Here is a 20,662-nt window from a genome sequence, read left to right on the forward strand (position 1 = left end):
CAAATGAGCTGAAAAATAGACTACATAATTACTCATAAACTTGTCTGTTTGGCTTATGTTAGGGTTTTTTTTTGTTTTTCTTTTTGTTTTTTTTTTGAAAGGGTACAATGAGCTTAGCATAGCTTTTGCTGAAGAAAAAAATCCTTCTATAAAAACATCTTTGGAGATTTTATCTTCCCAGCATTGTCCTCCTTAAAGTAAATAAAATACATACCCACAGGCACCTGTAGTGAAAATAGTTTTCAGGTTAAGGATCACCCCAGAAAGTACTGAAATCACAGGAGTTTGGGCAAAGTGTGAGAAGACTCCAGCACTGTGCAGAGTGAGTTAATAAAGCGAGGTCCCTGGGCAGGCATGCCTTGCCCCTCCCCTCCCTGGCTGGACCCCGGTGGTCCAGACCCTGGGAGGAGTGAGGGCTGCAACCTAAGGACGAAGCTCCCTTTAGTCCCTGGAGGACTGTGTTAGTGCCTGTCATCTTTTCTCTTTGAGGGCAGCTAGATCACCATATCCTGTTGGAGAAGTCTTGGCCCCTCCCTGGTCTCTCCAGAACCACCCTCTCCCTCAGGCGGGGAGAGAACTAGGTGGGCAAAGTCCACCTGCTGCCTTTATGTGTCCGTCTGAAAAGAAGTTAAGGAGACAGCAGACTTTTATTTTGGCTAACTTCAGGATGCATTTACAAGGGTTTGCAAGCATTTAGAGGCAACACACACACACACACACACACACACACACACACATACACAAATTCCTAGCAAATTTTCCTCTTTCAGGTAGGAAGTGTATAATTGGAAGTAAGGGATGTTGAATACTAGTAGCCATAATAATAATGATATCAGTGATAACATAGCCACAGTTTACTAGCTATGTAACGTCAAGCAGATTATCTAAGTTTTCTGTGCTTGTTTTCTCATCAGTAAAATGGGGATACAAATTGTATCTAGGAAGTTGTAAGGGTTAAATGAGTTGGTATATACGAAACTCTTAAGAGCTGTGCCTGATCCATAGTAAACACTACGTTGGTGTTAATTGTATTAAGCTCCAATTATCCAGCACAGAGCTTAGCACTTTATAGATGTAATTTCATTTAATCGTCCTAGTAACCCTGTAAGGTGCAGGTTTGCTTATTGTATCTGCCTCATAGATGATAAAATTGTGCCACGGAGAGATCTGAGTAACTTGCCCAAGGTTAAAAATCCAGACAGTGATGGGGACAGCTGCCCGCGTCTGAAGCTCAGTACTTATACTAATCTTCTTGCTAAGACTTTTGCAAAATAGCGCTGCATTTTCACAAGAGGAGCCAGTCCAGATCATCTTCCTTAGTCCTCTTCGTTCCATGGCCTTTTCCTCAGTACCTGTTCACCGTGATGAAGCAGAGAACCAGAATAGTCACCCCCCTGGCCTTTCCCCGGGTGATGGCATATGTTTCTGAGGCCCCTCAGAACCTGCTGGAGGAGCATCGGCATCTTTCTGCCAGCCTCCTGGTGATGACTCCAGCTGGACCTGGGTCTCTGTTCTCTGCCCCTCCTCAGGTGCTCCGGCTCTGTGTCATCACTTGGTTTTCTGCAGAGTCCTGCCTCCTGGTTATTTCACCTAGTACCCCTGTGCTGTCCTGTACCCCTCCTAGCCTCACTGCTCCTTGGGTGCCAAACGGGCTTGCAGGCAGGAGTCTTCATCTAAACACCCTGCTTGCCCACAGTAGGGACTCAGCCCTGAGGGTTGCAACCATCAGCACGTTCTGGTTGGTTTGAAAATGAATGGGGCTGTTTGATGACTATTGATTTAGGTTCAATTTAACTTTGCTCTGACTTTGATTTTTATGATTTCCAGAACACTATACTTGAAAGGTGGAAAGCTTTTTAAATAATTTCTTAATTTAGGTTGGGAGCTTGCCCTAGACTCAGACCTAGCACCGGGAGGACAGAGAAATGGAATGTAGGGAAGTGGGAGTCGGGGTCCATGAACACTCCATGGCCTTTGCATCTGAGTTGAACATCCAATGTGTGCTGGGACCCAGTGCCAAACTGCTAATTTAACCACAGGATAGAATTGTATGATTAGAGTATATTCTTGATTTATTTGAAGTGATTTTAAAATATCTTATATTCCTTCCTCCCATTAAGTTTGCTAAATCCTCGTCCTTTGTAAAAGGGGAGTAAGTCAACACAAAGTCAGAGCACTTTGCAAAGAATTTTGTTTGGTTCTCTGCCAGAGTGCCTGCAGGTTAGAGTGTTAAATTGAAAATTTACATTGAGGCATTTGAACATTAAGAAGTCATGGATTGCTGATTGTCAGACATCAGACACAACTTTATTTTGAGGCACAGAATAAGAATAGATCAGTATCTTAGCAAAGAGAGAAAATACACTTCTGATAAATGGTGTGACAGGCAATCTTTGAAAAGATTGAAAGACTGGAGCACAATAATTACTGTTAAAGAAATTTTGAACTATTACATGTGATGTTATATGAGTAAGCTTGTTATTTGTTGATGGGATTTCTTTATACCTTTTACAGTAATTTACATGTGCAGTAGCTTAGAGCCCAGATTAGAAAACTGCATTACTTATTTGAAAACGTTAATTTATGGATGGTAGATATTTTTCACATATAAAACCTTGACTATGTTAACAATTATGTTGGAGCTAGGTGGAAATAGTTCATTGGACAGGTGAACATAGCCAAGGAGATTAGAGCCATAATCTTGTGAATCTTGGCAACATGTATCCGGTCAATCTGGGTAGTTTGGGCTCCAAATTGATCTTAGGAGGGTTATGTTACACAGGCAATGCCGGTGCCTCAGGCTGCTGAGTTTTCTGCAGTCCTGGGGAGAATTCGAAGGTAAGGGAAAAACGAAAAACAAAAAACTTGCCAGTTGTCAAGATATGATAGCTCTTGTGACTATGGTTTAATGTTTCCCATATCCCCCCTCAGGAGGAGCTGAGTTGTTAGAAATTGTGTAGTCAGGGGCCTGGGACAGCGGTAGGGGACATAGATGCCAAGAGGGGTACAGGTGGCAGTAGTTGAAGCTCTTAGAGCAGAAGTGGGCAGGATTCCAGAAGTGGGCAGCCTTCCAGAAGTGATGTGCCCAGTATTCTTTTATTCATAGTTTATAGACTTCTTTGGCAAGGATGCATTTTACTGAAGTCTCTTTGGAAGAAAATTTGCATTGTCTAAGATGCTGGGTCCTGAACTTGATGGGACTGCTGCCAGGTTGTAGTGGCTTTTTTTGGCAGGTGTGTTTGTGAAAGAGCCACAGACACTATCAGTAGGGCCACTGTCACAGAGAGTAAATAGAAAGCAGACATTCAAGGTTAATCTGGGGGGCCAGAGTATGCAGGCAAGGAATCTGCATCATTGACCCCATGGACCCACCAGGGCTGTCTTTTGTCACCAAAGCAAGTTGAATTTGGGCAGCAGGTTTTCGTGGTGTTAAAAGTGGTAGACCTGGAGCTAAAGTACTTGAAGGTGACTTGTGATTCCTCCCATCAGTTGATCAGTGTTACCATGGCCAAGGTACTAAATTCTTTGTTATCTCAGTTTCCTCCTCTGCAAAATGAGAATATTGATAGTGCTACCTCAGGGTTATGCTGAGTATTGACCCAACATGCTGGGGCGCGTATAGATCCCATTAAGCATTAGATGATTGTGATTGAATGAGTTAATACACACAGAGCTCCCAGTAAGTATTAGATAAGGAGGAAGAGGAAAAAGATTGGATAGATTAGCATACATACAGCTTCCAGTAGTGTTAGATGATGCCCGTGATGACCAATATGACAGTGACCGTCATTGAAATGGGATGGCCATCGGGAGAAATTGTGTATTGTGCAGCAGGGTAGAAGAGCCTGCCTCTTCTCCCTGGCCAAGACAGGATAGGGACAGGACACTATCCAGTCCCCACCCACATGACTAGTCAGCTCTCCCTCTTCTCTTACAAGGTTGCTCTCCAACCACTTTGTTGGCACTGAATCTTGGCCAACCTTGAATTGTTTTGATTGATCTTCGTGGCCTTGGCATTGTTGAGTCCCAGAAGACAGGAATGGTGTGTTCTTATAATCTTAGCGTCATAGAAGATGTGGCTTTTTGTTGTTTTTGTTTTTTGTTTTTTGGTGTTTTTTTTTTTTTTTTTTAAATCCAATGAGAGCCCAGAATTCTGCGCAGGATTCTTCTAACAGGGAAAGTCACGTTCTCCTTACAAACATTGAGGGACGGGAATTTGTAGAGATATATGGGTCTCTGGCACCTGGGTGGGAATTGCTAACTCTCAGGTCTGGCCTTCTTGAGGTCATCAAGTTCCTCAGGGTTTTTTTCCTCTTTGCACAGATTTAGCCTCAGGCCAACATTAGTATAATTTTCAGGTTTGCAAAACCTTGACCACACGTGGAGCCTCGTAGTGTGGCCTCCGCTGTTGAGGAACACGCATATCTACAGAGGTGTGTTGTGATGGGGGGCCTGGTGGCTGCTGAGGGCTGTGTGGGGGAGAGAGTGATTAAGAGAGACAGGGCGGGAGGGAGAGAGAAAAGGAGGAAGAGAGGGAGCATAAAATACTCGCCATTCTGTGAAGAATCTCACCAAACTGGCCCACTGGGTTGTTGAAATAGAGGAAGCCATAGGCAGCAGCTGGTGGGAAGATCTCTCCAACCTACTAGTTGAAGATGTTTTTTTTTTTTTTTTTTTTTTTTCCATAAAGACCTACATTGCCAGGAAAAGCTAACAAAAATTTCAAGGCAGATTTGGAGGAATTAAATTATTCTTAGGCATGTTGCCTGGTTTCCAGGCATTTAGGGATATGTAAATTTTCATGTTCTTTAGAGTTCTGTGTCTCATTTGTACAGAGTACATTAGTACTAAAAACGAAATTTGCTAGTTCTACATTTTTGTGTGAATTTCTGCAGTGAATATTTAATTTGATCCTGGATCTATCAAAAGGAGAGGTTGTCTTCAAACATAATATAGTTTATTTTTCTCCTACACCCTGCTGGTTGCTTTAATTTTTTTTTAATCCGATGACTGAAACACAAAGTAGAATATCTATCTCAAATTAATATTCTTACTCTGCAAAGGTTTCCATTGTTTGTTTTTTAGTTCTTTTAATTTTAACTCTCCTAAGAGTGTTATTGTACTATGGCTAAGAGGCTCTATAACCGTGTAAAGTTGAATGCTTTATGCTTCTGAATGCCAACATTACCGTCTGCGATTAGATCTTACTTCTTAAGATGCATACGCCGATGAGTTCCTTTAATACTAAACATCTAAAGTGGCCCCACTCGTTAAAACGTATCAAGCTGTCTTTGATATAGAACACTGATATTCTGTGGCTGTCGCGGATGGCTTTGTGACTTGGCCAGCTTAACTGAAACCTTTAGGTTGCTTTTACTCTTTGTAATAAAGATGGTGTTGAGAAACAACTAGGGTGCAAAGCGTGTACATGGACACCCTGTTCTATTGGCAGGCAGGCCCCTTGCTGACTTTCCCTCTCGAGAGTCTGGAATCCCTCTGCCTCCACTATGTTAAAAAAAAGAGAAAAGCTTGCAACTGCTCGTTTTCCCCGACCCTGGGGCTGTCTTTCCAGGGTGATCTCCCACAACCATCTCTGCTTTCTCTTCAGTTCCTTAACTCCTCAAATTCTAGTTAGTATCCTCAATACCTCTAGACTGAGGTCTGCCTTCTCAAAAGCCAGTGATGATGCGGTGATGGGCAGAGCCCAGGTTACCTGGCCCTGCCTCACTTTCCTCCCTGCTGGAGGCCCCTGTGGGATTTGGTCTCAGGGATTCGCTTTTCCCACCAAAACCCTCTAATTTATTATTTCCCGCACATAGGGTTTGTGTCCAAAGCTTGACTTTGCTTTTTCAGGTGTGTTCAGCGAACCCCAGTGTTTGATCCTTGCATCATTTTTTAACCTTTAATATTTTTCCTTGTGAGTTCCTCCATTCCACTGAGTTTAGGCTTGCCTTATTTGCAGCTGATCACCAGATCTGTAGCATGTTCCCTGTCTTAGAGTCCCAGACCAGGTTTTCCCCTGCCTCCCACCGTCCTTGCATCTGTAAGCCTGTCAGTCCTCTTGGCTTCCCTTTGCCTGATACCCGTGGCTAAATTCTTTTAACGAACTCAGGTTCAGGCCTTTTACTGCTGTCCTGACCCACATTTGAGCATCGCCGCATCCACTCAGGCTTCTTCGGCAGCGTCTGTTACTTCATTCTTCTCCTTTCCATACCTTCTGCTGCCACCTTGGTTCATGCCCTCAGGACCCTTTTGCCCAGACCACTGCAGCACACGGTTGACACCTTTCCTCACCTCTTCTATCCCTATGCCAATCTGTCCTAGTCGCTGTTACTGGATTGAGATTCTTTAAATGCATCTCTGACCTTGCTGCTCCCCTCTCTCCACGCATTTTCAGTGGCGTCCTAAATTGGACCACATGACTCACAAACTCAGTGCAGGCATGCATCATGTCATATAACCCCTACCTATCTTCCTAATCCAGATCCAGTGTTCCCTCTTTGGCTTCAGATGGATTGGACTGCCTGTTCTAGCTCTTCCCAGAATATGACATTTGCTTAGTCACATCTGTACCTAAGATCATGCTACACATTCCATTCTGTCTTCAGATCCCTGCAGTTAGATGTGGTCCCTCCCTCATCGAACCCAATAGCACTTAGTCTCTGCCTGTCTTAGGGTACTGACCTAGTGTTCTGGTTCCTTGTTTACCCTTCTTATCTCTGAGACGCTGCCACATGCCAGCACACCTCCCACCCCTGCCTGGTGTTCTTACTAATCTTTGTTGTATGTATCATGTTGAGCAATAGCACAACGGCCTGTGTATGTATGCCAAATTGATTAAATACTTGTTGAATGGAAGTAGAAATTCAAATTCACACAGATGGCAAAGTGTGATGTTCATTCATAAGCCTTGTTTTTCCTTTGCTAGGTGAAGCTCGCGTGTGGAGTGCAACAGTAAAATCAGACGCCAGATGGACAGTGTGACAAGAGTGTCAGAAAGGATTGGGCCTCGCTGTGAGAGTCAGCCTGGAGGCCAAGTGTTGATGAGTTGCTGAAAAGGAAGCCAGTGGGAGGACTGCGGGCCGCAGAGGAAGTGGCACTCTGTCTTCAGTCACACCATTGATGGAGGACAGATGGACAGCCGGACATCCAGTCACCTCTCCTCTTAAACCTTTGGAGAGTTGTCCTTTGTCCTCTGCTGGACACATATTAGGAATCTTAACATACTCTCTGAATTCGCTTTCCATAGAAACGTAAAATCAGACTGCAGTGTGTAACGAGACGTCTGTTGCATGGTGACAGGTTTGCAACCATGAGTGCCGAGGGCTACCAGTACCGGGCGCTGTATGATTACAAAAAAGAACGAGAAGAAGATATTGACTTGCACTTGGGCGATGTATTGACTGTGAATAAAGGGTCTTTAGTAGCTCTTGGATTCAGTGACGGACAGGAAGCCAGGCCTGAAGAAATTGGCTGGTTAAATGGTTATAATGAAACCACGGGGGAAAGAGGGGACTTTCCAGGAACTTACGTTGAATATATTGGAAGGAAAAAAATCTCGCCTCCCACACCAAAGCCCCGACCACCTCGACCCCTTCCTGTTGCACCAGGTTCTTCAAAAGCTGAAGCAGACAGTGAGCAACAACAAGGTCAGTGTTAATGAGCGATTGTTTCGTGGTGCACCCCCGCTCCCCCTCCCCTTTTTTTTTTTTAAAGAAAAGCCTACAATTTGCGTCGGACCGTAGTGTGCTCTGAGCAGAAACTTACTTTGACAGCCTTACCTCAATTTATATATGGTACATAAAAACTGGGTCAACCATTACAAGACTGGAAATTTGTGTTTGTGGGGTAGGGAGTTGTCAAAAGACGGAGACGGTGTATGAGAACTTGGTCAGTGTCTTGAAACCCTGTTTTTATAGTTGCCATTGAATTAAACATCTCTTGCATCCTTATTCTTTAATTGCTCATAATACATATAAATAATCCTTTAAGGAAAGAAGAGGGTAAGTCTAACGTCAGTAGATGTAACGTTAATTTGATTGGTATGGAGAAATGTAGAAAGTAATAAAGTGACCCCAGAACTCAGGAGAGAAGAAACCATTGTTTTTATAACCTGGTATCTACCTCTGGGTTTCCTCTCCAGAAACACTGTGGCTGCAGCTGAAACCTAATCCTGTACTCAGTCTAGATGTAGAGGGAGTTCCCTTCCTTCATCCGCAATGTCATTTGTAGCATTAATGCCTCTACGGTGCTTAGCCCTCATGAGAAGAAAAAACTTACTGAATACTTTTCTTAAATGGAAACCACCTTGATTCAAAAACCACTCCTTGATACTGGAGATGGTCCACATTCTAGCTTTGTGCACAGCTGGTCGTTTAAGATTTTTCTTCTGTTCGTTTTCACACAAAGACCAGCCCTTTGCTCCGTTTTGCTGTTATCACCTTTGTTAAATACTCATTTCTTCATCGGTAAATTTCAAGCTTTTTGTTCTTTTTTTTTTTTTTCTTTCCCCTACATAATTTTTTTTTTTTTTTCCTCAGACTGAGAAGGGTTTGGCAAGGTATGTTTAAAACAGGTGGGCCCATTTGCTGTGGTTGCATGTTGAGTAAAACTGCCTGTGGCATTACAGTGTCTTTCTGGAAGGGATTCTGATACTATCATGCCTTCTTGAACGTTGGCTTATTCTAGCACATATGAATGAGGTAACAAGAATAAAGGAGCAGAATGCAAGGATAAATAGCTGCTTTTTAGCATTGGGTAGCAATAGGATAGGGAATATTTTTAAAAGTCAAGGGTAACTGCCTAGAGATACCTGAAGGGATGTGCTCTTTCCTCCCCTGCCTGACCCAACAGGGATACTTGTTTGATGAACATTATACCGTACTTTATAAATCATGTTCAGATAATGTCTTCTACTATACAGTTCCAAAGCAAAAGTTAATTTTTTGTGCAACAAAAACATAAAACATTGACTCTGCATATGTATATACGGTTTTGTCAACCATTGTGTTTCATTTAGCAGATAGAAAGTATACATGCAATTGGGTTCCCCCCCCCCCCCACCAAACTACATATTTTTAATTTGTTTTTTGAGTTAAAAAAAATTCAAAAGGAAAAATTACTTAATTTGTCCCAGAATACAAAAGATTATAGAATCCTACAAGTATCTGTGTTGGATTACCAGAGAAGATAATTTAAAAGGTGGAAAAAGGGATACCGTGTTGAGATTAGTGACACAAGATTTTGTAAAAATAATTTCTAAGCAAAATTGCATTTGAAAACTGCCATTAGGTATAACTTTTCATTATAAGCAAAGTGATTTTCTCTTTTTAAGTCCTAACCTATTTTATAATGCTTGCTTTCTCATCTGATGCGGTGACAATAGAGATTTTTAACAGCTTTTCCTTTTTTCTTTTTACTACATGGAAAGTGGACTAAATGAAATTTTTAGCAGAATTTAAGAAAGAAACCATGACATTGTGCATTCAGATATTAGAAAGAGCTCGCCTAAATATAAATGACTCATTAGGAGTAACTGAAAGATTGAATAGGCAGTTGAAATGGGAGATTGTGAGGGGGCTTTGGTACTAAACTGTAGATTTTCCAGAAATGTAACCTTCTAGTCTCGTTTACATATGACTGCTATGAAGTGAGAATTCAGTAGCTCCTAGTAGTTGCATGTCACATTGACAAGGAAAGTTGTAAGGACAACTATGGGATTCACTTTCTTTTTGCCCACGTGTATGTTTACTTGGAAGGCTCTGCAGTGACAGATTGTGGGACAGACAGAGAGGATAGTTCTTTTCTTGCTGTCATTGAATTCTTTAGCCCTTTTTTCCTTTTATTCCCCTCTCCTAACTTGATTTAACCTGTTTTTCGTGTTTGACTGTCTTTATTTTATTTTGAAGGTTACCCCTGAGGTCTAAGGATCAAATGCAGTCCTCCTGTTGAGGTAGTGTGCCATGGGGAGTTGGCACACCCCGTAATGGGAATGGGATAGATAGAAGGTGCTCACGCCTGCCTGCCTACTAATTGTGTGGTTCTTGTCTCCTGCTCTTGCAACGTACTCTCTTTTTATTTTTTTAATGTTTATTTTTATTTTTATCTCTTTTTCTTTTTCTTTTCCTTTTTTGGGGGTGAGAGAGAGAGAGAGTGCAAGCAGGGGAGGAGCAGAGAGAGAGGGAGTCACAGAACCTGAAGCAGACTCCAGGCTCTGAGCTGTCAGCATAGAACCCAATGTGGGGCTTGAGCCCACAAACCCTGAGATGATGACCTTAGCTGAAGTTGGATGCTTACTGACTGAGCCACCCTGGCACCCTTTAAAAAATTTTTTTTAAAGTTTATTTATTTTGAGAGGGAGAGTATGAGCAAGCTTGTGCATGCAAGTGAAGAAGGGACAGAGAGAGAGAGAATCCCAAGAGAGGTCTGTGCTGTCCAGTCAGAGCTCGATCCCATGACCTGAGTCGAGATCAAGAGTCGGATGCCTAACTGACTGAGCCACCCAGGTGCCCTGTCTCTTCTTAAAAGAAAGTTGTCATTGAGCTTCGGCCCAAAGTAGACTTTGTGTGAGGGATTCCTTCTTACATAATAGAACCCACGTTTCCACTTTTCGTGAATGTTCCTGGAAATAAAGGTGTGAAGGTTAGCTTTTGAAATTCCTTTGAAAATCTGATAAACCTTCCACCAGTACATTTTTCGTACAGTGTCTGAGGAAGCCCAACCCGTGGATTGAATTAAATGTGTGAATTGCACATTGTTGTGTTGATTGGCCTTCGAGTCATTCATTCACCATGAATTGCATCCCTGTTTTGTGCCACAAAGTAGTGATGAAAATCGGCATCTAGATTTGAGAGGGATAGCATGCCTTCTGATACCCTGGCCTTCCTCCTCCTACCTCAGGACTCTGCTTCCTTCCCTCCGCTTGGGCAGCTCTTGGGTGACCTACTGTCAGCTCTTGGCTCACATCTCATGGAGGCTGGCTCTGCTGTCCTTACTTCACGTGGCGACATGCCCCTCTGCTTTCACAAAGCATTTACTTACCATGTTGATATTTTATCATCTGTTCCCTCTGGTAGACTGTCGGCTCCATGAGGGCGAGGGTCTTGGTTGTCCCTCCATTATCCCAAGCATCTAGAACAGGGCAGTAGGTTCTCAGTAAGTGGATAAAGGCTTGCTTCCAAGGTTCATCATCTAGCTGTTTCACATCCCAGGTGACTTGGAAGGAGCCATGTGCTTTGTATGTTCTACACAGGCACACAAGGCGGTGACAGCCCATCCTGTTTTTAGAAATCACAGTTTCTTTGTTCTTTCACACCATTCACATCTGAGGAACCTTGCAGCCTTGGCCGTGACCGTTGCATGCCGTGTCTCCAAAGCTGTTATTTAATACTCCAGGGCTTGGGATAGGTAGTTCTGCTAGTGGGAAGTGTGTTAAGCTGATAGTGGGTACTGTCAGCCACTTAAGCAAAGTGATGAGAACATGTGTCAAAAGCAGCAAGTGTCTTCAGGCACAGATTTTATTCCCTCTCCCCTGCTTTCACCTGCTTCCCTTTGCGTGGGGGCTCAAATTGCCAACGAGAGTGTCCCATTACACTTGCCCACAACGCAGTCAAGCCCTGTTTGACCTTCGGAGACAACTCCCTTGCGAACAGGTGAAGGGTGTGCAAAATGGGTGTCACGTGGTCCTTGAGGGCACCATGCTGTTGAAAGACTCCACTGGCTCCTTCTGCGTTAGGCTCTTCAGATACTGGCATTCCATTCCTGAACACACAGCCCCATCCAGCCATGGTCCCCACTTCTTTGTACACCAAGAAATGGTGGAGGTGGAGATGTAGGGATAGAGGAATGAAAACGTATTCCTTTCTTACGTAAGTAAACCGTGCCGCGGGGCTATTTCTTGAAACCGCATTTTGCGATTCTTTAATGATAAAGTCACGGTCACGTAGAATATTTAGACTAGTGAGATCCTAGGGACAAACTAGAATCTAGTCTACTCTACAAACTAGTGACCGTGTTAGTTTGAATAGAACAAACATTGGAATCTGCTCACTTTCGAGGTCACTTAGGGGTCCGAGTTTGTACCCACCTCTGTCCCCCATCTACACACCCCTTACCACCCCCATTGCGGACCCTGACCGTGAGTCCCAGGGGCCAGCTGGTTCCACATATAAAACATGAAGCATACATTTGGTAAGACCGATTTTAAATTTTGATCAAAACTCTTTCTAAACAGAAAAGGCAAAAAGCTTCTAACTTGTCTTTGCTTTCAAGGTTCCCCCAGCCATGTTATTTTTACATTTATCACACTCAGCATTTGAGTGCCCCTCCGTGGTTGTCAAGGCTGTAATAAATCACATAAATTGACTATACTGTACGGAGGTCACAGAAGATAGCGACCTGATCCCAAGTTGCACACCTTTGCTGAGACTCGTGGTCATAACTTACTGTTGTTACTCCCCCAGATAGTACCCGTGAAAGCAATCGGCTTTGCTTCACAAAGCCCTGCCTTTATGAACTCTGTTTCAGTTGCGATTAGACCTTGTCGTAACTTTCTGCACCTTTTTTCCTACTTAAGTGAGACTTGGCTGTGAGGTCAGAGCATCGTCCTGCTGATGTCCCCTGAATGATGGGGTAAGACATCCGACTTTTGGTGCTGACTGCCCACCCGGCTTTGTCCATGCTGCTTGTGTGAGAAAGCAAGGCTGGTTAGAGGGTATTTGAAGGTGAAGGCTGTAGAGTTCTGCCTCTGACTTCTGACCAACTGGAAAGTTTAGTCAGCATGCTAGAGATTTTTAGCCAGGTATAAAAATTTAAGTGTTTGACCTCTGTGTTTTAGTATGAAATGAATACATTTCCAAAGGATATCATCAATAGAATTGATTGGAGACTAGGTCCGGAGAAAACAAATGTGCTAATTATTTCTGATAAGATCAGATGTGCCTGACCACTTCTCTTACGATCCCAGAATATATTACTCCTGTGTTAAGTTACATATTATAGTTCTCCCCTCTTGAGTGTCAGCACTGCTGTTCTTTTTTGCTAGATTCTTGACTTTTAAGACATTTTTCCCGCGAATTTGAAAGTTAGTTATTTGTCTCCCCAGAAATGTGAAGAGAAAGGAGAGTAATCCCAATGAACAATTTCCATATCCTTGAGAAGAAAATTGACAGAGAAAAGCTTCTCACCTTGGCTGCTTTTTACCAGAAAAGTTCTGCTGGGAGCTGGCTGGCCGTGTTCGGAACTCTAGGCAAACCCTGATGGCAGATGAGTAGGGAGCATCCCTTGGTACCCCCACACAGAGAGGAAGACATTCCTCCCTCTTTCCTCCAGTCTCTTATTTGACCAGAAGGGCTCTGTTTTCTCTTTTCCAGGACAGTTAAGTTCAAGGTTACAGATAAGACATTATTTGAGGAAAAGATTTCTGCCGTGTTACCATGACCTGTGTCATGTAGAATCACAGAGCTTTGGTACGGAAGTGATACTTTCTTAGGTGAGATATATGTTCAGATGATTTCCTCAAGGGTTCTGGCTATCGACATTTCATTATGTGCTCTTTTTTCCAACATGGGTAAAACGTCCAGTGTCCCTATCTGTACAACCTAAACAAAGCCTCCACACCTCTGCCTCAAACAGGATCTTTGTCAAGTGGAGTGAGCCTCTTCTGTGTCCTAGCCACCCAGCTAATGGTGATGCTCTAATGAAATTTTCTTTATCATAAAAATAGAACTCTGTCTTGCGAAAATGTTTCCTTTTGCATGTAGTCGTCAGTAGATTCTTTGATAACTTTGAGGTCTATCTTTCTGGTTTCTAGGTGAACGCATCTTTGTCGAAGACAGGAGAAATGCTGATTAATAAGTACTTCTTCCCAAAGTCAGGGTTTGAGAAAATAATTAAAATTACTAAGTTTAACAACAAATGGTGCCTTGCATGTGCTAAGTAGCATCCAGAAAGGGGAGAATTTTGTATCTCTGGCAAGAAAGAATAGCAAATATGTGATGCCATACACATATCCATGTTTTTCTTTGTAAAACAGATGTTAGCAGTACAGCTGACTGTTGTTTGTATGTGTATCTTCGTTGCAAACACATTTCCATGAGGAATGACACAAAATTGGTTTGAAGGCTGAGGTAGGGGGAAAAATAACTTGGTGTGATAGCTGGAAACGAGAAGCATAATTGCATGATGGATTGTATCTAATGTTTCGAGGTCTTGGTCAGTTTTATAGCATTGAGTACCAAAACAGTTCTTAGGCTTTCATTGAAACTAATCTAAATAGAGAAGGTCAAGGTGCACTAGAAGTTGGCTTTATTTTCATTTCTTGGGTATAATCTCTAAAATGTCAAGTTTAACAAGATAACTGTCAGAATACTTTATAAATGTGTTATTCTTACTTACTAATTTCTATAAACGACCACAGTATTTTGTTTTTACTATGATAATTCCATGCACTCTACATTGTTAAAATGTTCTGATAAAATAGAACTTTGCACTTGAAAACAAAAACAAGCAGCAGATCTTCCTGTTTAATTATGTATGCACAACTTTGTCCCAGTGGCTTTCTGCCATCGAAAGCATGGCTGTCAGTTTCAGGAATACCTTTTCTGGATACTTCTTGCTTGGAGGTATTTGCATTCATCTGTTCATCTATTTTCAGTTGATAGCTTGTATTATGCGGTGCCTATGGATTCATCTATCCCGTCACAGTTTGAGGCATACTGAAGTTCTGACTGTGAATTTATTACACTGTATTGTAGGAGACTGTTGGTAATTTGATGATCAAATGTGATATCCAAGATAGTAAAGATGTTGGTATAAGTGAAATATAAATCTCTATGATACATTATTAGAGTCAGAAATTCCACTCTACTTTGCTTCCTCTAAATTCCTTAATCCTTCTTCCTCTTCCTGCCCTTATCCTCCTCCTTCCCTTCCTCCTCCTCCTTCCCTTCCTCCTCCTCCCCCTCCCTCCTCCTCCTCCTCCCCCCTCCTCCTCCTCCTCCTCCCCCTCCCTCTCTCTCCCTCCCTCCCTCCCTTCTTCTTCCTCCTCCTCATCCCTCCTCCTCCTCCCTCCTCCCTCCCTCTCTCTCTCCCTCCCTCTCTCTTTCCCTCCCTCCCTCCCTCCCTTCTTCTTCCTCCTCCCTCCTCCTCTCCATCCTCCCCCTCCTCCTCCCCTCCTCCTCCTCCCCCCTCACCCTCCCTCACTTTCTTCTTCTTCTTCTTCTTCTTCTTCTTCTTCCTCCTCTTCCTCCTCCTCCTCCTCCTCCTCCTCCTCCTCCTCCCCCTCCTCCTCCCTCTCTCTCCCTCCCTCCCTCCCTTCTTCTTCTTCCTCCTCCTCATCCCTCCTCCTCCCTCCTCCTCCTCCCTCTCCTCCCCCTCCTGCTCCTCCCCCTCCCTCCCTCTCTCTCTCCCTCCCTCTCTCTTTCCCTCCCTCCCTCCCTTCTTCTTCCTCCTCCCTCCTCCTCTCCATCCTCCCCCTCCTCCTCCCCTCTTCCTCCTCCCCCCTCTTCCTCCCTCACTTTCTTCTTCTTCTTCCTCTTCTTCTTCTTCTTCCTCCTCCTCCTCCTCCTCCTCCTCCTCCTCCTCCTCCTTCTCCTCCTGAGCCCCTCCCCATCCTAATGTCTAGTTGTAAAAATAAGAAGTAGATACTGTCTCTGGGTACCTGGGTGGCTCAGTCAGTTGAGCTTCCAACTTGGCTCAAGTCATGATCTCCCGATCTGTGAGTCCGAGCCTCCCTTGGGGCTCTGTGCTGACAGCTCAGAACCTGGACCCTGCTTCAGATTCGGTGTCCATCTCTCTCTCTCTCTGCTCCTCCCCCACTCAAACTCTGTCTCTCTCTCTCTCTCTCTCTCTCTCACAAACAAATAAATGTTAAAAAAAAAAAAAGTAGATACTGTCTCTTCTGAGTTTTGGCTGTATTTTTGCTTTAACCTCATACTGACACTTGGTCAGTAAAACTTTCTCCATTCCTACTCATAAGAATTGCTGGAGAAACAAAACCCAGAAAACTTAAGTTGTCACTAGTAGTCATTCATTAGTACTTCAGCCCAGAATCCAGAAGAAGGGTAAAAGGCGAAGGGACTTGGATGGAAACCCAAGCTGGGATGATTGGGCACATGTGCTCGCGTGACCTCCCTGCAAGATCTGATATGGAGGTTGGGCCAGGAAATCAGATGGGATTATTGCTAATGAAAGTGCCACATTGATACCAAGGGTTTTTTTGTTTTTGTTTTTGTTTTGATTTTTGCAAAACTGTGCAGGTATGATCTTAAGATATATTTCACCAGTGTGAGAACTTACGCTTTCCCTCTGTTGGTGGTCACTGAGGAATGGCTGACATCTAAATTAGTTTATGACTCCCATTGTGACATATTGTAGTTCATGAGTGAATTAAGAGACACTCATGGAATGCCTCCCTTGCGCTGTGTCTGTGTGGTGTAATTCAATGTGTTGACATGATAGGCGCTCAGAGTTCTTAAGTATTTGTCTAGTGGGTTTTTTGTTAAGTTTTCCAAGGCAGGTAGAGGGGGTGATGGTGTTAACATTTGTCTATTCCAATTAGAAAGATTTGTTTCTTCAGAGCTCTTCAAATTTATGTGATGGAAGTATTAGAATATGTGCCCAAGAGGCAACACATGAGCACAGGCGTTGGGCAAGGCTGCATTGTAAAGTCAGCCAGATTGTTGGGGTCGTCCTCATCCTACAAGCTTTATCCTGAGGAAGGAAGCTGCCATATGGTGCCACAACTCAGACTCGGCACATGGTCCCATTGCCAAAGCGAGGAGCCCTTGCACCGGTTCCCACTTGCTGTTGGTTCTTGGAAAATTCGTTTTTCAAAATTACTTAAAGTTGTGAGTAAGATCATCTATTGTGAATCCGCATTCAACACCCCTGGGTTTATTTTTATCCTATTTTTTAAAATAATTTTTAATGTTTAAGAATGTTGCATCTTTATCAGTGAACAGTTCATTTGAAATAGATCTTTCCATCCCTGTGTCCTAATGGTAGAAACATAGTTGAATATTTGTATCATTACTTTATAATTTGAAAGTATTTCACAACATTGCTGACTTGCTTTTTTAGGTAGCCAAAAAATAAATTTCCTATTTTTTGAAGGAGAAAGATTCAGAAAGGTTAGAGCAAAAAGACTTTATTGCTAAATAATATTGAGTATCTACTGAGTACCAAGGAGTGAGATTTAGTGCATTTGGTTAGGACATATCAAAAGTATATATTATTGTCATTGTACCACACTTTCCCCATGGTTGTATTTAAATGTGGAAAATGCCTTTTTCAAAATGTACTTTAAATTAACAAATATCATCAAGACTTTGTTATCAAAAAAAGTACCTGAAAAGTTTGCAGACTTACTGTTTGCCAGACGTTTTGCTAGACATGTCAGAGATATTTTTCATTTGATTCTTATATCCACCCTGCACAGATTGCATTATGACCATTATTTTCCCGATTAAGAAGGTAAAGCTCAAGGGACTGTGCAAATATTTAGAAAGGAGGGGGCTCCATGGAAGGAGCGTTCAGACGGTTCAGAAACACTCCAGCAAGCCCCTGTGTGGTTCTGGGTCAGCAGTCCTTTTGTGAAGTTATCGGTAACTGAAGAAACCAGATAGTTGCAGCTTTTTGGGTGGTCTTCAATTATGTTTGTTTTATCAGTTAAGTTTCACTGACTGTTACATTCATACAGCCACACAACAAATTACCTTTGTTTTACATACAACTCACAGCATTTTCTTATGTCTGTTAAATACATTCAAGGGTTGCATCACAAGGAGACTGATGAGGCCAGGGAACCAAGACAAAGTTTTGGATCTATGTGTGTATATGCAGTTTTCATGGGGGAAGAAATAAACCTTGATCAGATAGTCCAAAGTTATGTGCCATGGTTAAATGGTTTCACTTCCCTATCTGTTATTTTGGAAGAAGTTTATATCTGTTTCAGGTGTTTACCTGAATTTGAAATTTTCTTCTTTCTCACATACAATTATATCATTTTGATTGAAATGGAGCACAGGCTGGTTATTACCTGTTTAAAAGCCAAAAAGCTGAGTGTGTCCAGCATAAGAATTAGGTGTTTTGGCATATGGATGCTGGCTGCTTGAAATCCAGAAGTACAGGAAATTCCAAGTGGACTCAAATGAATCTGAAGTCTTAAACCTAAGTTGTGTCACAGTTAGCAGTAAACGCCATTTTAAAGTCTGGCTAATGACTGAATTCCTTTGAATGTCAAGCTTTATTTCTCAGGAAAGTCAGTCAGTCCCCGCCAAGTTTCTCACATAAACATTGTGTTTCTGTTTCCAGAATCCCAAGGACAGGAGGGTAGGTGAGAGCACGTGAAAGGCACAGGTGAATTTTATTTCTGGGTGTTTATTTTTTTTTTTTATTTTTATTTTTTAACGTTTATTTATTTTTGAGACAGAGAGAGACAGAGCATGAACAGGGGAGGGTCAGAGAGAGGGAGACACAGAATCTGAAACAGGCTCCAGGCTCTGAGCTGTCAGCACAGAGCCCGACACGGGGCTCGGACTCACGGACCGCGAGATCGTGACCTGAGCCAAAGTCGGACGCTTAACCGACCGAGCCACCCGGGTTCCCCTATTTCTGGGTGTTTAAAAGGACCATGTGATCTTGCATAGAGATAGTCTCTCCGAGGCAATGAGTGCCCGCAAAACTTCTTGGATGCTTTTATTTGGACTCATGTCTTTATACTTGAAAACATTTGCAAGTTTCCTGATTTACAAAGGTGTGTCTGCCAGGTGGTCCGGACACAGCCTCTTGAGACTTCTCTTTAGAGTTTCTAAGAAAAGCACTTGGAGTTTTATAAAAATGAGAAAGGGCTACTGTAAACTAAACAGAACTGGGTTTCAAAGCAGAGAGTAAGTCCTGGGCTCCTGTAAATAGCTGGGTGGGGCCATGTTCTCCCCCCCACCCCCCACCTGTAATTCACAAGGAGCTCACGCATCTGTCCCTAGAGTGCCCTTCCCGTCCTCTTTCTCATGTCACCCGAAGGTACTTTCTTATGTAGTGGGAGAGGTCCTAGCTCCGCAAAGAATGGGGCGAAGCTGGGATCTTGGGACAGGGGTATTACTGTTAACATCCTGCCATTGTCCCTCCACAAAAGTAAAGTGCCCAAGGTGGGGAAGAGTTAGAAAGACCTGCGTTGACTGAGGGTTTGAGCACTCTGATCGAGTTCTCCATCATTCAGCACCTCAGGAAGCCAGGCAGTGAAGGCAAAAGAAGGTTTTCTTTCAGGCCAGGGAAATGACATTGGAACGAAAACCACACTGGGAATTGGCCTGGGAACTGTTCATCTCAACCGGACAGGCGACTCCAGTTCTGAAGCCAGCGCCCAGTGGATCAGGAGTAGCTCAGAGTAAACACCAGGCCTGGGTAGATTTCTCCTTGCTTCGTGATCACGAAACAGGAGAAACATAGCTTAGCCTGATCAACAAGGTTGCCCCATAAAGGAAAGGGGAGATCAAATAGAAGACTGGAAGAAAGAACAGACCTCCAGCAATGATTTATTGCTTCAGAATGACACGGCCCTGATGAAAGAGGGGCAGAAAGCAGTTAGATGTTCATGAGTTGAAAAAAATAACAAAAAACGATGGGATGGATGAAATGGAAGTGAAACCATAAAAAGTGATCGTAAAGAAATTAAAAATGTGATAGTACATTAAAATCCATATGGGAGACCATTAGGAGTAGAATTAACGCACTTGAAAAGAAATTTAGTGTTGTAAAGAAGAAATGCAGATACAGCTCTTCTGGCATCCAAAGAAAAAGAAAAATGAGGGAAAAGATGATGGATGCATAGAAAGGAGATATAACATGAGAATTGCAGGTGCTGATAAACAGGAAATCCCATCAAGCGAAAAAGAACAACATAATAAAAATAACCTTGCATGCATGTGTGCACATTTGAAAGTGTTCTCCACATTGTTGGTATGAAATCAGTGGAAGGCCTCTTCTGGATACATTTTGGCCAAAAAAAAAAAAAAAAAAAGTTTTACATGTAAAAATATTAAAGCCTCTAGTCAAAATATCTAGTTAAGTACCAGGCTTCCTTCTCCTTTGTCGCCGTACGTGCCAAAAGATTGTAGTTTGCTGTCAGTAGAGTTTTGAGGACAAAGATGGCAGCTTGAGAATTTAGGGTGTTGCTTCCTTGTATTTCACATGGAAAGGCAATTGACAGACACTCTTTATCCTGTCAGCAAGAGCTCAGAAACATACACGAAACTTCTCGTCTCACATGGGAGGACCTAATCGTTGCTCTTCATTTAAACTTTGTAATGAGAAAGGCAGAGGTTGATTACCTGGAAGAACAGTTACCCAAAGGATAAAACTGTCAGGGGTGTATTTTCCAAATACCTAGAAATAAAGTGCATGTTCCCAAACGCAGACTACAGAGACAGTGTGAAAATATTATTGCCGTGGGGAAGATACTTACCTTGTGTGAAAAATTTAAGGAAATACATGTATAAGCATACATAGGTACCTGTGTATACACACACAAATTTAGAAGTGTGGATTTATACGTACGTATATTTGTGTGTTCAGCAAATGCTAGTTCTGCGTCAGGTGCTGTGCTAATAACATTTTACTACGTTAAATTGTTACTTTTCATAGGAATTCTGGGACATTGGCCTTA

At 42.7% G+C, this 20,662-nt stretch overlaps 1 protein-coding gene across 2 annotated transcripts in view; it reads left to right on the forward strand.

The window, feature by feature from the left end:
- The window catches only part of PIK3R1 (phosphoinositide-3-kinase regulatory subunit 1), an 86,967-nt gene that overhangs the window by 3,233 nt on the left and 63,072 nt on the right, over positions 1-20,662 (forward strand). For both annotated transcript variants that reach the window (XM_045495128.1, XM_045495136.1), the window contains exon 2: positions 6,929-7,649. In XM_045495128.1, the coding sequence (XP_045351084.1) occupies positions 7,313-7,649 (337 nt within the window). In that variant the 5' untranslated portion in view covers positions 6,929-7,312. The remainder of the gene's footprint in view (positions 1-6,928; positions 7,650-20,662) is intronic.

This window comes from Leopardus geoffroyi, chromosome A1 (assembly GCF_018350155.1).
Source record: "Leopardus geoffroyi isolate Oge1 chromosome A1, O.geoffroyi_Oge1_pat1.0, whole genome shotgun sequence".
Lineage (NCBI taxonomy): Eukaryota > Metazoa > Chordata > Mammalia > Carnivora > Felidae > Leopardus > Leopardus geoffroyi.